We start from the raw sequence: 17,771 nt of genomic DNA on the forward strand, positions 1-17,771 counted from the left end.
TTCAAAACTCTAATATAAATTTCAAATATCGAATAAGAAATTAAATAAAAAATAAAAAATTTGGGTCCCATCGAAAAGGACGACCGTACTTATCTCTAGTAATTATTTTAGTTTATTTTTAACTTGAATTTACTCGTGGTCAGATTCTTCCTTAAACCCTACAAATAATAAAATCTTTACACTTTTGTTTGAGTAATAATTATTATCTATTGTCCATTAATACAATTATGCTAAATATTTTTTATCATTTTATAATGTCACATATGCATAAGAATATTTAATTTATAATAAAAGTAGAATACAAAATAGAGATATTATGAAATAATATAATAAAATTTTAATTAATTCTTAAATAATATTAAAGATAAGAAGTAAATATTAAAATAACGATATAATTTCATCAAATCAGCTATTATATAAGATAGATTTTTTCATCCTTACCTATCGATAAATATAAACGATACAATAACAACCAATACAATAGATTAACAACGATATGAATTTTTCTCTAATTCTACGCACAGTAAGAATTTAATACACTGACTTTTTTCTCATTTTTTTTTCTATATAAACAACCTTATAGCTCACAATTTAAGAAATTTCAAAAAAAAATCTATATTTTTCTTCTCTCTCTACATTTTGCTTACTTGTGAGAAGGAAAAAAAATGGGTGTTCAGGAAATGGATCCTCTTACACAGCTAAGCTTACCACCCGGGTTCCGGTTTTACCCGACTGATGAAGAACTTTTAGTTCAATATTTATGCCGTAAAGTTGCTGGTCATGATTTTTCTCTGCAAATTATTGCTGAAATTGATTTGTACAAATTCGATCCATGGGTTCTTCCAAGTAAGATTATTTTTTTTTTCAAATTAATTCTGAGTGTTTTTTTCGACTTGATTAAGTAATTAATTTATTTTGATATTGTTGAATTTTTACAGGTAAGGCGATTTTCGGAGAAAAAGAATGGTATTTCTTCAGTCCAAGAGATCGGAAGTATCCGAATGGATCTAGACCAAACAGAGTAGCTGGGTCTGGTTATTGGAAAGCAACTGGAACTGATAAAGTTATTACTACAGACGGTAGAAAAGTCGGAATCAAAAAGGCTTTAGTGTTTTACATTGGTAAAGCACCTAAAGGAACTAAAACAAATTGGATTATGCACGAATACAGGCTCAGTGAACCTACAACGAAAACTGGAAGTTCAAGGGTATGTGTGTTTTCATTACTCATAATTTGAAATTTATGAATTCGGTTCAGTATATTGATACTTGATTTGTATGTTTTTCAGCTCGACGATTGGGTTCTATGTAGGATTTATAAGAAGAATTCAGGTGGACAAAAATCGAGTTGTTCTGATTTACAGAACAAGGATATAAGTCATGCTTCATCATCGTCATCATCATCTCAGTTTGATGATATGCTGGAATCTCTACCGGCAATTGAAGATCGTTATTTCTCATTGCCGAGGGTGAATTCTATAAGGAACTTTCAACAAAATGACAAGACCAATCTTCAACAATTGAGCTCTGGGAACTTCGATTGGGCTGCTATGGCGGGATTAAACTCATTCCCGGAATTACGTACCGGAAATCAAGTTCCAACGCCGGGAAATCAAACTCCGGTGCTGATAAACACCAATCAGTATCACAATCACAACGACAATTTGAATAATTTCAACGAATTTTTCGCCAATTCAACGGCGTTAAATTTTCACGGTGAAGTTAAGTTTGAAGGAGGAGTTGATCAAGAAGTAGAAAGCAGTGTTAGAGCTCAACGACTTAACAGCGTTAACCCGGGTTTCTTCCAAGAGAACTCAACCGGGTTTTCAAGTTCTTATACAAACTCGGTACCCGACCCATTTGGGATTCGGTACCCGACCCAAACAGTAAATATGGGTTTTACTGGGTAAATAGTGGAAGGGTAAAATGTGAATGCTCATAAATTAACTTGAAGACAAATTTGGAAAAATTGTCATGGTTATTGAGGTTGAAAGGGCATTTTATTCTTTGGTTGGGGATTAAAATAGCAAAAAAAAAAAAAACAACAAGATTTTGTTCATGCAATTATGCACATATACAATGTATTTTGTTGTACTAAAATTTATAGCTTTGGTAATGTACTTATTATAGGAATGCATATTGGAGGATTTTAGCTTATTATATTTTGTAAATTTTGATCTTCAATGTGATTTTGTTGTTTTCTTTTTGGCGGTTAAGTCTTATAATTTATTCATTATTTTGACAAAATTTAAAAATCAAAAACATGCAATTCAATGATAAATATAAGTTTTAATATGTATATGTACTTCAAATATAAGAGATGATTTTTGTAGTTTTGTATGGTTAACCTAATCAATTCATCTAAGTTGTATCAGATCAATACGTTCAACTCGTTTAAGTATGATTATTTGATTTGAATATATAAAAAAAAAAAGAAAAAGGATATATAACCATATTTAAAATAGAAAATAAAAATATTCATTAGGGATATACTCATCGTATACTCGTTAGAATAAATCATATAATTCATTAGTAGGACCAAATTTAATATTATTATGATCCTATTTTATCATACCAAGTACAAATTAAACGTGATCGATTATATAAATTTATAATTCCTAATAGTAATTACCAAATTCATGATGGGTGTAGAGGAAAAAGAGACGCATTGAAATGACTAGTGGAAATTAATTTATTCAAAAGTAGTGTGAGTCACAAATTTTTATGGAATTCTACTTATAAGGGGGTTAGAAATGTAATAATTAAGAATAAGTTATGAAGTATTTCTACCATAATTACATGCTGTGAACTTGTGATTGTAATCATAAAATATTTGAAGGAATAGCTTAGGCCTTAGAATATGAAGTGATAAATTTTTTGTCCTGTCATTAAGAGATTATGAATTGAATTCGTAAAATTTAAGATCTCGGTAAATGTAAAGTAAGACTATGCTAATATAAGAACTTTATGATCAATTTTTTTTATAAATCTCAAATATAACGAAAATTTTGTGCATCGAACTGATTATTTTTTATTTTTTTAGTTTAGAATTGGACTAGTTGAGTATGATAGTCACTCAATTAGATGCAATTTTCGTATGACACTCCTAATATTAAATTGAATAGGAATGAACTACTTTGGTGACTTCTCGAAAATCATGACATGGTATTTCTATATAATTTTCTTTCTCTGTTAATGAAATTTTAAGGTTTTACTTGTCTTGAGTTTTACATTTAATTACAATCACATGAGAATAAAAAGATTATATTAAATCAAAAGAAATAAGGCATAGGCTTTAGTAGTATGACACCATACATAGAATCAGAGTCAAAATTTGATGTTTATGAATTTGTAATTCTAATTTCTTTTTTTTTTTCAAGTTATTAAGTTCTAGACTAAATAATTTGTACATAAAACAAATATAAATTTTGAATTGAAATTACTGAATTCGATCGAATATGCTCGAACTACACTAGTTCCAAGTTCCATTCATGATTTATACATATCTATCACAACTTTCCAAATTGAAAGTTGGGTTCACAAGTCTTGATAAACACTTGTCCTTCCACATATTACTCCTTTATACAAATTGGTTTTATTTGGTGACATATGGACTTCATATTTTTTACGTTACAATTTTGGTTTTTTGGCATTTGGAGGTGGTCCTTGTCTTATGCTATGACAACATTACATACGTTTTGTACACACATAAGACAATTATATTTTTTGGTATTTACTAGTTCCCTAATGAATCATGACAAAGATTGCATATACTGTGGATTTCTCTTGGAAGTTTCATGATTCTATATAGAGTGATCAATACTTTTAGTAGTGTAAAGCATATTTGGGTGGAAAAGTGTGATCTAAAGTTGATAATGTCACATTATGTTACGTGTATTTTATTATTGTCTGATCCCAATAGTTGATATCTGAATTGATAATTTATAAAGACGAATATAAAAATGACGTACTGAAAACATGATGCACGACGTAGTGGCTTTGATCATCTACGAGACGATTTTCTACCTATAGATATAGCGTTTGACGACATGAAAATGAAGCCAATAAACTTGGGTGCCATAAGTATTAGGTTTATGTGGGTGACACATAGTTATTTTCTAAATTAACTCATGAAATATGATAGATCATGTGGAACCTAGTGTAAGCGAGAGATTGTTTGGTGTGCGTGAACCATATTTCACCTCGATAGTAAAAAAAAAGTAATCAAGTAGTAAGACATTTTGATGGATAACATGTGAATTCGATCTGAGTCAGAAATATAACATCATATTAAAAATATTTTTGTGGTATTTGATCCTAGTTGAGTTTAGCTTGTGAGAATTTCAAATTCTAACATATAATGCTTACAAAAAAAAATTTCATTCCATATTTTATTCAAGTAGTAACAACTAATTGAGGTTTTAACAATATATTTATTTCTTCCACCATGATAATTTGGATCTTGCTCAACTATGAATATGAATTGGGTTTCAAAGTTACTCCTGGGCTTAGCCCATTCCAATTAAAGGCCTAGATTAGCCATTGTGGTTTCAACTAAATATAGGGCCTATTTGTAAAGCCCAAAGACAATTCTCTAAAATATTTGCGGCTGATTTACACAAATATATCATTTTAACCCACTAGTTAAAAGAGTTTTTCATGAATAAAATCTAAGACTAAAACTTAAATTTTGTTCTCATGAAAACTTTTGAATGATAAGAATGCTTGTAATACTTAGCCGAGATGAAATATTAGGTAATCTTTTTATTTAATATCACTCACGGCTAACATTATACATTGATTACGTGGGCTGACTTTGAGTTTGTATGATTAGTCATATTTGCATAAGTATAATTCGCCAGAATATACAAATATATATGTATAACATACAATTATCTAATCGACATACATATACAATTCACCGCTCTCCCACTCTCTGCCCTCTCTAGCTCGTCTCTCTCCTCTCTCTCTCTCCCAATCTCTGCCCTCTCTAGCTCGTCTCTCTCCTCTCTTTCCCAATCTCTCATTCGAGATTATTGTATACAAACAAAGTATCATATTAATAGTTTAATGAAAAATGAAACTACATATATATAATGTATGTAGAGAAATACTCTTGATAGTATGAAGTTGTATAGAAAACAGAGGGTTTCACAATTATATTAGAAACTATTATTTGAATTTTCGCACAAAAATTAAGAACATACATAACATATCTTATATATTATATAGCTTGATAATATAAAAATTCTTTACACGCGATTAGTAGAAGTAACTAAGTTAAATCTTATTCAATTTGACACTTCTCCTTCTTTTTTTTTCCCATCAATTCAATTATCATAATCTGATTCTGATGCATTTTATCTTATAGTATGTGTTTCCTATGGTCATTCTTTATTATGAAAAATTACCTCAAAAACATTTTTAAAAAAAGTGTACAGTAAATATATACTATTCTCATCCACAACATAAATATCAATATGAATTTTATTTGTAAAGAGCATCTTTTATCTTTTTTCTCAAAATATAAAGTGAATGGATAATAAACAAAGAAGACTTGATCAAATTTGCCTAAATTTGGTTAAGCAGTAAAATCAAATGAAGATTAAGGTGTCTAATTATCACTTCAAACTTAATGAATTGAAAGCATGTCATCATAATATCGTCACATACCACTAATTTCCAAAATATGGGTGATTAACTTTTTTTAAATTTTATCGTTTACATAAAATATATATCTTACTACAAAATAAAACTGGATTTAACTATATATGAACTTTATCGTGAAAATAGCTCTTAGTTAAGATATATTTTTAGTAATTTGTTGTTAATCCATCGCTAAATTGAATTAGTAATAAATTTGGTTATATATCACCCTAGCTAATTCCTCTTTTTATTTAAAAAGATAATGTGATATGGGTTTAAATAATGACAACATAGTGGGAAAAGACTAAGGTGTTTGGCTATCGCTAGTAGAAAAAAAAGAAGACTTGAATTAGCTATGAGCTTCATCGCTGATCTGTTGTTATTTTGTCTGTAGCTAACAAAAATCTGTCGCTAAGTAGTAAGTAAGATATGATACGTTTTTGTTGTTTAACTATAAAATTTATCTGTCGTTGAATCCAACCTTTTATAGTAATGTATATATTTCAAATATTTTTCATTTTATTCGAAATTTCTGAATTTAAAGTTGCGCTTGATTTTACATTTCAGAAGAGTATTTTAATATGTTATTCATACTTGAATGTACTGTAGTATACAACTCAAAAAAGTGAAAACGGATCAAATTGGAAAATAACTTATCTATTTTTTCAAATTTAATATACAAATTTTCATAATTAAGTACTGATTTTTTTATTCCAAATAAAGTGAAAAATTATTCTGAAAAAAAAAATTATGGCCAAACGGATCCTGATCAATAAGTAAGTTAGGTCATTTTAATTAGTTTGATCAGGTGGTTCTTGGTGATATTTTATTTCATTTTTTATCTAATTTTATTTTGTGTTTGCCAAATGATTCATTGAACAAAAAAGACTAATGGTTTTGTCTTGATATACAAAAAATAGAAAATGGATTGGAACCTTTCAACTCTGAGATTAAGAAATACTTAAGCACAGCTAATTAGTGAAAACAACAATTAATGGCACATCTTAATCACATTATCTCAAATTACTTTTTTAAGGAAAACAAAGCTGGCCTAATTTCAACATCTTGCTTTGCAATTCTTAGCTCTTTTCTCTTTTTAATTAATTAATAATAGTCTCTTCTGTTCTTTTTTTTTTAAAAAAAAATTACTGTCAGATGTACTTTTAATTTCTTGTTGAAAATAAATTATCCAATATTTATACATATTTTCCTCAAGAGTTATGTTGAAGTTATGAAAAAAGATTTAATTTGATTGCTTAAATTAGCAATGGTGTTAATTTTTCAAAAATGCATTTAAACTAGGAATAATAAGATAGAGGTGTGAGGTTCAAATTCCAATATTTTATATCTGTTCGTTTGACCTAGTATTTTCAACGAAATATAAATTTATATGTAAAAGTTTTACTTTAAATTGTCATAACTTTGTAGATATCAAACGTTCATAATTTGAAAATGTAATAGGTACGTGAATGTTTTAAAAAATTGATTTTAAACGTTTATCAATTGTAAATTTTAAAATCATAAAAGAATTAATATATGTGTTGATAGGAGAAAAATATATAAACTAATTGAGATACGTATAAACTGACTTGACTAAATTATACGAAGAATATATTTTGCCCCCTTGTGACTTTTTGGGTTATTGTCGAGTGAAGTCTTAAAGTCATGAAAACTTTGGTAATTAGCACGTGAATAATTTTTTTTTTAATTTTTATTTTTAGTTGATACAAAATATAAGAAAAGAAAAAGAATCTTATATATTACATTAGGCAAATGTCTAATTATCATTAAAAAGTTGCCAAGAAAAAGGGGGGAAATATTTTTTGAAATGAAATAAAAATAAAATAAAATGAAATAAATATATCGAAACGAACTGAGTACTAGCAAACTGTGACTTCCACCAAATTGTATTCGAAAAACATGAACATCAAAGGTATAAATGTAGAAACATTTAAGTTTTCTTTTATTAAAATTTATACATATATAAATACGATGACTATACAAGTGGAATTAACCAAAAGGACTTTAAACAGTTTATCGGAAATAATCCTCTATATTTATAAGCTTGGTACAAAGTTGCGTACAAGCTACATATACTCTCTTTACACTCATATATGTACAGTAACTATACACGCAGAATTAACTTAAAGGACTTGAAATAATTTATCGAAAATAATCTCTATTTTTATAGGTAGGATCAAAGTTACGTACTGTGTACATATTATATATGTTTTCTCCAAACTCCACTTAAAATTACTCATATTGTATAACACATGAATATGTTATTTACACAAATCCAATAAATATTACTCAAAATATGCGCATATATCTTCTACTACATACAATATTATCATTTAACCCATATATTATTTCATATATAAATAACAGCTCATGTAGGAGCAGACCTAAAAGTCTAAATTTCCTTCTCCATAATGAAAATTATAAAATAAATATAAAATTAAAATTATTTTTTAAGTATATATTTTACAAATATTATTTTATGTAATTATTTTACGTTTTTTTTAGTAAAAATAATGACTCTATCACACGGTGGGTAGGAATACATGCCAAACTAACTAACAATAAGGTTTGGTAATATAATTACGTGTGTATTTGGTGTATAATTACGATGGAAAACAGAAAATTAAAAAAAATACAGAATAAAAGGGGCATGCAATTGTGACTTACTTTAATTCTGTTAAGATAGTGAGCAAATTATGCTTTTCTTGTGGCGTAATATCTGCACATTATAGCCTTTAATTTTGTCTTTTAAAACTTCTCCCCATCAACTTCATTTCACTAACAAATACCCGGCCACTCGCCATAGACAGACGTGGTGTAGTAGATGAGACTAGTCTTTCATTGATTAGAGGTTTCGGACTCTCAGTTTGAGTTTTGGATATGAAAAGTCTATAGTAAAGAGCGTTAAATTCTGAATGGACTTTTTCAATGTGAATTTGAATTAGTTAGGTTTTAAATATGAGTATCGAACATTAAATGAGAAAAATACGACGACAAATACCCCTCTTTTTTGCAAAACTAGACATTGACATCCCTTCTTTCTTGTTACTCTTAATTCTCATATATTGGGCCTCTCGCCATTGATGGACGTGGTGTAGTAGATAAAACTATTTAAATTTTTATTAATTAGAGGATTTAATCAGTTTCAAGTTTTGAATATGAAAAGTTTATAGTACGAACTGTTACATCTCGATTCTGTTCGGAGTGAATATGAATTAGTCGGACTTTAATATGAATAACAGTATTAAATAGGAAAAGAAAAAAAACAAATAGCCCTCTTTTTTGCAAAACTAGACATTGACATCCCCCCTTTCTTGTTGCTCTTAATTTTCATATACATAATTATGTTGCTCTCCATTTACCTTTTACTACAAAATATATATATTGTGAACAACTATATGTTACTTTAAAAAAAGGTTTTATCTCATCGTAAATGTTAATATTTATAAAAATATCTTCATTATAAAGCAACAACACCAAAAATTGATCGTGCTAGGATAGTGAAAATTCCATGATTAACCAAAACTTCATGTGAACTCGTCCGATCATATTGGAAAATTTTTGTGTGTGGTAATTATTCGATATCTGATATTTATCTGATTAATTAGTTTAGATTCGCACAAAATATATAAAATTTATTTTTAATTAATTATATATTCTTTTAACAAAGATTCTTATTTAACACATAAACGATCTTCGTTTTTATATGAAAAAATATCATGAAATGTCATTTTCCTTGCTTATTTTGTTAGTGGTCGGTCATAAAAGATTATTTCCATCTATAAGAAAGTGGATAGAATTAATTAATGGAGAAATGTTAGAGCCTAATTGTTTACATGCAATTATCATGTATATATTAAATATGTATCACCAACGAAAGAAATAAAGCGAATAAGACAAACAAAATATTTAGCTAATCTAGCTCAAAGATATTCTTTTAACTTTATGAGATGTATTGTTTTTGGTCAAGTGTGCCAAGGTCTCATATTATCGATTCAACGAACGTATCTAGCTAGAATTCTGATCGTAAATCAATAATCTATCCTTGATACTAGCTAGAATATAGATACTGAAATTCAAAATTAGCTTTATTTTTGCGCCTTTTGACATGATAAAGATATTACAAATGCTTTATTATATTTGTACTCGTTTCAACAAACCATTAACACTAATATCATTTGTTAGGCTAAATTATTAGTACAAAATATTTTTAATAGTACGTGATTACTTAATAAACTTAAATCAAGATTATTGTTTTTTTCAAGAAAAGGATTGGACACCTATATAAATATATATAGTATAAATAAATAGTTGTTCAATTCACAACTTGCTAGTATTTACTTATATTTGTAATTAAAAAAAAAAGTGGATGCATAGTATATTTCACATATCATTTATTTTCCACACAGAGAATGCACAAAAGGGCAAGTTAGGTTATCCCTATAATAAAGAAATTGATAGATACCATATTTTTTTACAAGTTACAAGTACGACGTTTGACTCATAGCTTATGTAACCCACATGCAAGGCTTTGAATATATGAATTTTAATCCACCACGTTTTCAAAATTTACAATATGCTTTTTCTCTTATATAAATTCTTAAAATACAACTAGCCTTATGGTGCATGAGGCTAAAGCTCATGTTTATCGAATCAAGTATTGTCTTGTTTTGTACTAGAGTTTCTGAAAATAGTTACAAATTAAAATAACATGATAATTCAAAGATTCAAAATCTTAAATTCGTCTTACGTAATGATTATAATGAATTTTTTGTTATTATTATGATATGGTTTCCTTGAATTGATAACCAATGTGACACTCATAAATTTTATTTATATATGTAATGACCTTCACTATCAATAAACCATGCATGCGCACATTCCTATTCTTATTTTCTAATTCTCACATAATTCATATGTCATAACTCGATGAGTGCTTCTTTATTAAATGTGGTAATTTCTTTTTGATACTTTTTAACAAACCAGAAATTAAAGGAAATAAAGATTAAATTGCACTCAATATAGCATAATTTCACACTTCACTGTAAAATTTACTTTTTAATTTTCTGTTTCTATTAGTGTTATGAGCCTCACAATTTAATAACGAGTTTAAATTATATATACTATTAGAACAAAAATTATTTTAAATTATAACATTATCAATACTTGTTATATTATATAACTCGTCTTGTATTTAAGAATATAACTAATCTCATAGTTTAAAAAGTTCACCTAAATACCCTTTAGATGAATTGATGGTAAATTTTTTTTGAAAAATTCTTTATATTGACGATATAGATGACTAGTTAGGTCATTAGTTGGTATTTGCAAATTAATATTGGTTCAAATGTAACTACGAGTTTTCAAATGCTGACCTATAAGTCATCAACTCAAGCCGTGAAAATTACTACGTGTATAAAATTACTTAAATACATAATATTTTATGTATCAGACTTATTTTTCTAATTTTATTCCACAGAATATGACACTGAAATGTCGAATATAGTCAATCAATATTAGTGACTTCTGGCTACGTTGTCATTATTACATCCTTTGAAGTGTGACTCTTTTTGAATTCCAGATAAATTTGAAATTGTTGTATTTTAAATCATGAAAAAATAGTGTTTTTTTGTCCTGTAGTGTTAGGCAAGCATGGCCATGAAGTGCCATCAATTATTATTTGACTTTACAAGTCTTTTTTGTTCGTAAGCTATGACATAACAAAACTAAGTTCCGTTCATTAAGAAAATCAATAATATGCTTAATAGATTTTAAAAGTTTACGTGATATATATAATTTAATATGTTATAATAAGTTATTTTCTAGATATAAGATTTTGCTTTGTCAATTATAAATAATTACATTTTTATTGTAGGTAACATAACGGGATGGCATTAAAAATATTGAACTTAAACTCATAATTAGTGAGTTTTTTCTTATTTTTAATTTATGTGGATTTAACTTCATGAGCTAGTCAACATTTACAAGTAGTAGACGGGTCATAGACAATAAATAGGGAAACTTTCCTAGCCTTGTATATTTATTTTTTTAAAAATTTATCTAATATATATTTTATTTATTTATTTATTATTTTCTTGGATTCAAATTGATTACCTCATGGATAGAATAAGTAATGGGATCGTTTTGATTAAAACTTGTTAAGTTTGTTATTTATTTTATTTAAATTATATACGTTAATATATATACATATATTATGATATTATTGATAAATTTTAACATGTGATAGTACGTCCATTACTATTGGTATGAGATTATAAATTATTAAGAGACTTACGTTACGTTTGTAATCATATATAAATAATGTGATTGTCTGAATATTTATACATCGTCATTGCAAATAACTTAAATTCTATTGCATCATCATCCCGGTCTTACTATTGATGATATATATATGGATTTAGCACGCTTTATTCGTATATGAGTTTGATTATTCACTTTTGTTTTTTTGAATATAAGTTTATTTATATATTTATTTATTTGTATTTTAGCAATCAAACTTATATATAGTGAGACATATATAATTTCTTCAGTTCGAACGTAACTTATTTTGAGATATTATGATACGAAAAATATTATTCTATGTCTTGTGAAAATGTCAAATATACTTTATGTGTTATTCAAAGTAGTGGGCGCTCTGGTAAAATGTTTGCGAAAAGAAATATCATAGTCAATTTTATAATGATCGAGTAATATTAAATAAAGACAAAGGGTGTTAAATTACTAAAAGATATTGTGATTTAGCCATTAAGAGGACAACAGACGAACAAGCAGTATAGTAATCATATTTACTGTACTAATTTAATCACCTTTTTAGTCAGTTGCTACCTAAATTTGATTAAATACATTATTATGTTCGTATTCAGAATTTTTCGTTAATAGTATTTCGTAACAATGATTAGAATAAGGTATATTTGTAGTTTTTCGTAAATAATATTCCCTGTAACATCGATTGACATAAGGTATATTTGTCACTAGCTAGTGCAATATGAATTGACATGAAATTAATGTTAACTAGATTGATGAAGAAGTATGCATTTAATTTTGACCCCACTAGGAGTCAATAAATTGATCGATCATATAGATTTTTTTTATGTTTAGTAGATTAATATTGTCCGTGACGAATTCAGAATTTAGATACGATGTATTTAGAATTGAGAGATTGAAGTTTATAATATATATCCAATGCTATTTATTTGTTTTTATATGAATGCACATACATGTATAATATAAGTCAATTTCAAATTAAACACAATTCATAATTGATAATTGATCTGTCAAACTTAAAATTATACATAATTATTATTTAATTTCATATATAAATTTTGAAAAGTGATTAATAAACGTTATTTTTTATCGAACGAATCAGAAGTTTTATATGGAGCCTAACCATATTCAAATAATTTTCTCCATTTGTCTCTACTTATAATATCTCTTTCGGTATATTATTTGCACCTTGACCCATACACATTTTTTGCCAAATAGCTGTCACTTATTTTTCTAATTAAAAATAGGTGTATATATTTAATGATAACAGCGGAAATATTGAAATTATTTTTGACAGTACATTAATATATTTAGCATATTTTTATAATCTTGTACATATAACCCAACAATATTTACCAACTAGCTAGGACATTAGGTGGGGATTTAGACAACATAATTGATTAAAAGATGAGGATGGAGAAGAAAGGATAACAATAACAAATAATTTGATTGAATTAGTGAGGGAAAAAAATAATTATATGAAAAAATTAAAAAGTTTTTCATTATTTCATTGCTAATTTCACTATAATAAAAAAATAATTTTCAACGTTAATAAATAGACACAATAATAAAGAATTCTAAAGTCTTTACCTGTATTAATTAAGTGTCATTAGATTCAGTATCGCTAAAGATTTTATAATTAAACAGATATGAAAAGTGATAATTATTGCTAATTAATTATCGCTACAAAATATTTTTAATGCAATATTTATTTTTCACTATATGTTTTATTAGTGAGAATGTTAGGTAAAAGAATTAAAAAATTATTATTTTATAACATACAATTTTCATTAATTTATGATAGAAAAGAAATCTTTATTTGTGTTGAGACAATAAAATTTGTGATAGTAGAATGTCATGAAATGATGAAAATAGTCCTTGACGTACAATATCACTAAATAGTCAAAAAGGTCACTAACTTTGATATTACTATTTACTATTTACTATTATTATTATTTATTTTATTTTATTTTTACTTTTTACACGTCTATTAAGTAAAAAAAAATTCATTAAACAAGATATTATATAAACATAAGTATGACTATATTTTAACTTTATCTCTTCTGAAATTTACTCATGAACAATTGTGAATACTTATTATAAGTTTGTGTAATTTTGAGAAGAAAAAATTTAAGATTTTCTTGTTTTTGTAAAAATAATAATACCTATGTTGGTCTATTAATGAAAAAAACTTAAAAAACAAAGAAGAGGATGAATGGAGTATTTATTATTTATGAGAAATAGGAACATAGTCTTGACTTTATAAATTTTGCTCTTTTAAGACTCGATAAATATTTCTTTGTTCTTATTTTTGAATTTAAACACTAATATGAAATGACATTATTTGAAATTGTATTTGTCCTTAGTATATATGAAACTTTTCAATACCTAATAAAATATAAAAATAAAATTATTAGATATTTAATATGAATATCAATTATCTAATAAAAATAATTGAAAGTGTTTATGCAAATATTGCTATTTCAGAAAATACTTGGTTTGATAAGAAATATTAAAGTAGAAGACAAAACAAAAAACAAAAAAAAAGATTCTCATTTTAGACTAAAATGAATCCCCTGGTCTATGCTATTAAAAAAATATTTTTTATCGAATTTGATATAGTGAATGAAGTTATTTTTTTTAATTAAAAATTTTAAATTTAAGTGTTAGGTATAACAAAATCATTGATAGGGACTAGAGAGTATTTCCCCACGTGAGTAAATAATTAAATTTTAATATAAATATCAAACTCCAAATAATAAAATTTATAGAAAATCTTTGATTTGCGATAATGAGTTTGAAATGAAATAAATAAAAAAAATGAGGTCCATCGTAAAAATATCTTTTTGCATGATTCCGGTTGACACATAATGATGCCTTCCATTCTTTGTTATTACTAATGGGAACAAAATTGATATCTAAATCTATTGATTCGATTAATTTATTTATAACACATAAAATTTATTAAACTAGAGAGGAATGTACTCATTAATCGAACTTTTTTAATTTCAATTATCCTATAATATATTTTAAAAAATATATATATTTTAAACTCTCATACAATATATGTGTACAATTTTATCATTACTTTTGCAACAAAATTGATCTGAATTGAAAAATAAAAATGGATAATGAAAAAGTTATTAGCATGTGATATCGATATTTTTGTTTAGTATACACTTAATGATATTTATATTACTAAACAATAAATTATTGAACAATTATAAAATAAATTTTAAAATGCATATTAAGAAGATTAATTTGGACCCACCAAAGGGAAAATACACGGATTACCAAACAAATCGTATCAAATTTGAGGTTAAAAGAACTTCTTATCTTCGTCTTAATCAAACTTTTGTTGTTTGCCCAAATGTTGTCTCATGTCCATTGGATATTTATCAACCAGTCAAGCAAGATATTTGCATTTTAGCACAAAAAAATTTGACACTTGTAACTTTACTTTGTGATGACCGTGTTTTAGTCAGTTTGTGTGTATATCGATTATTCTAACACATATATATCTATTATTAATTATTATTTATACTAGTATCAAATAAATGTATTTATCAACATTTGAGTGTATTATACTAAATTTTGAACTTTAATCTTTAAAGTTCTGAGATACGAAGAAGAATATACGAGTAAATTTATAATTTAATCTGATAAAATTTACTTATAAACACTTATTAACTTAAAATCCTTATTAGTTAGTCATTTTCAACTTATAATTTTATGGCTTGTAAATACTTATAGTTTGATCAAGTCGATCTTTTACAAGTTTAAATCATTTATGACATCTACAATACTTATCCTTAAACACAAATTTATTTATTTATTTCTCTACTTATATTATCAGTTCGTCATTTTTTTGATGCGTTTTATAATTTATACTTTTTGAAAATATTTATAAAAAACACTTTTTATCGAATATACGAACTTTTTTTGTTACTCTTAATTATATCATCACCTAAATATACTTTTCGATATTTAATTTTTTATCACCTATTTTTAATCAGCTAATCCAAACGAATCGTAATATTCTTTTTTTTTTTAGTTTTTTTGAGGTGGTTAAAAGGTTGACACATTTTAGATGAGGAACTTATCTTCGTATAGATTAATCAAACTTTATAATATTTCTTTTTTGTTCCCTCCCTATAGTTGTCTTAGGTATATTTAGATTAGAGGTGGACCCCATTTGCCTTCTTTTTCAACCTCATCACGTGTCGGGCTAACCTTATATTATATAACCATGCGTGTCGATTAATTAAAGGCCTAATTTTCAGTTCACATTCTCTTAATTACGTCATTTATAGCTACTAATCACCTCATAAACATTTACTAACGGATGTGATGCCATAAATGAAGTTGTTCCTTTCATAATCAGAGATCTCGAGTTTGAACTTTGAGGCTATAAAAGAATCTATTTAGGTGAGTGTTTTTTTTTTAAAGTGAGGTTCTATATAGTGCGAATTTGAAATAATTGAGTTTCAATATATAGACTATAGACTGAATATCGAGTGAGAAATCGAAAAAAAAAACATCCACTAACTTTATTACATGGACTACATTTTTCTATAAAATGACAAATGTACCCCTCTGTCTTTACATGGTATACAGCCATAGGTTGAGAATATTTCTCATCACAAGTAGTAGCTATACACATTATTTATTTAAAATGTTTTAAGTGTAAATTTTATATGGTTTAAAGGTGTGTATACTCGTCCACTTTAGACTTTACTTTTACTTGTATGATCTTGGGTGTATTGCAGTTGTTTTTGATATTATAAAAGTTACTTCCATGGTAAGATTATTAAAAGGTTAATTATGATGTTATTATTTATATTTACTAGAAAATATAGGGTAAATAAACGGTTACAATCGATTAAAGTACTGATAACTGTCGGCGGAAACAGGGGGCGTCTGAAAGCAAACGGTGATAGCTTTTTGGAATTAGATTTCATTTAAATTCAATAATTTGGCACAATAAATAAACTTGTGTACAAAAAGCCACTAAAATCACAATGAATCTTATTATTTTCTACTTTGTAGTAAACATGAATTATTATGTTTTTACTTGGTACAAAATAGATTAAATAAACGGTTACGACCTATAAAAATGGGAGGAGACAGGGCATATAAAAGTGAACTGTTATAGCTTTTTAGGATTTGGTTCATTTAAATTCAATAGTTTAGCACAATGCATAAATTTGTGCACAAAAAGCCACCAAAATCACAATAAATAATAAATAATATGTATGATCTCATAATACTTCTACTTGGTAAAAAATAGGTAATTATTATACTTCTACTTGGTAGAAAATAGGGTAAATAAACAGTTACAATCGATTAAAACTATTAATCATGGGCGGTGCAGAGACGTACAGAAGCGGTTACAGTTTTTCAGTATCAGATCGTTTAAATTCAATTTTAGTTAAAATAAAAACGCAACTCCACCGCTTATAATAACGACGTAATATTTATTTATTTTCTAAGCACATCATCATCAATAACAACAATAGCAATTCTATTATTATAACAAGTGGAGTTCGAAAAAGATAAAAATCTCCACAAATCATACTTTTACTCTTGTAAAAAAATTGTTTTTAATAGACACTCAGCAACAAATATGATATATAAGTGATAGATTTTTTTCAAAAACGGAGTGAGTAATACTCTAATTAACTAAATTTTACTAGTAGTTTATATATTTTTACAGTATTAATGTATAAAATAAAAATAAATAAAAATACCCCATATTATACCATATAAAAAGAAGTTGGGGGGTGAGAAGAGCCAAATATTATTAACCAAACCAATTTC

At 26.4% G+C, this 17,771-nt stretch overlaps 1 protein-coding gene across 1 annotated transcript; it reads left to right on the top strand.

Annotated features, from left to right (window-relative positions):
- The first annotated feature begins 596 nt into the window (after positions 1 to 596).
- JA2L (JA2-like) lies at positions 597 to 2,183 on the top strand. The gene is given in 3 exon segments (NM_001319178.1): positions 597 to 846; positions 939 to 1,207; positions 1,289 to 2,183. Coding segments are annotated over 3 exon segments (1,071 nt in total). The 5' UTR covers positions 597 to 665; the 3' UTR covers positions 1,910 to 2,183.
- The last annotated feature ends 15,588 nt before the right edge of the window (positions 2,184 to 17,771 follow it).

Source organism: Solanum lycopersicum, chromosome 7 (assembly GCF_036512215.1).
Source record: "Solanum lycopersicum chromosome 7, SLM_r2.1".
Classification (NCBI taxonomy): Eukaryota; Viridiplantae; Streptophyta; class Magnoliopsida; order Solanales; family Solanaceae; genus Solanum; species Solanum lycopersicum.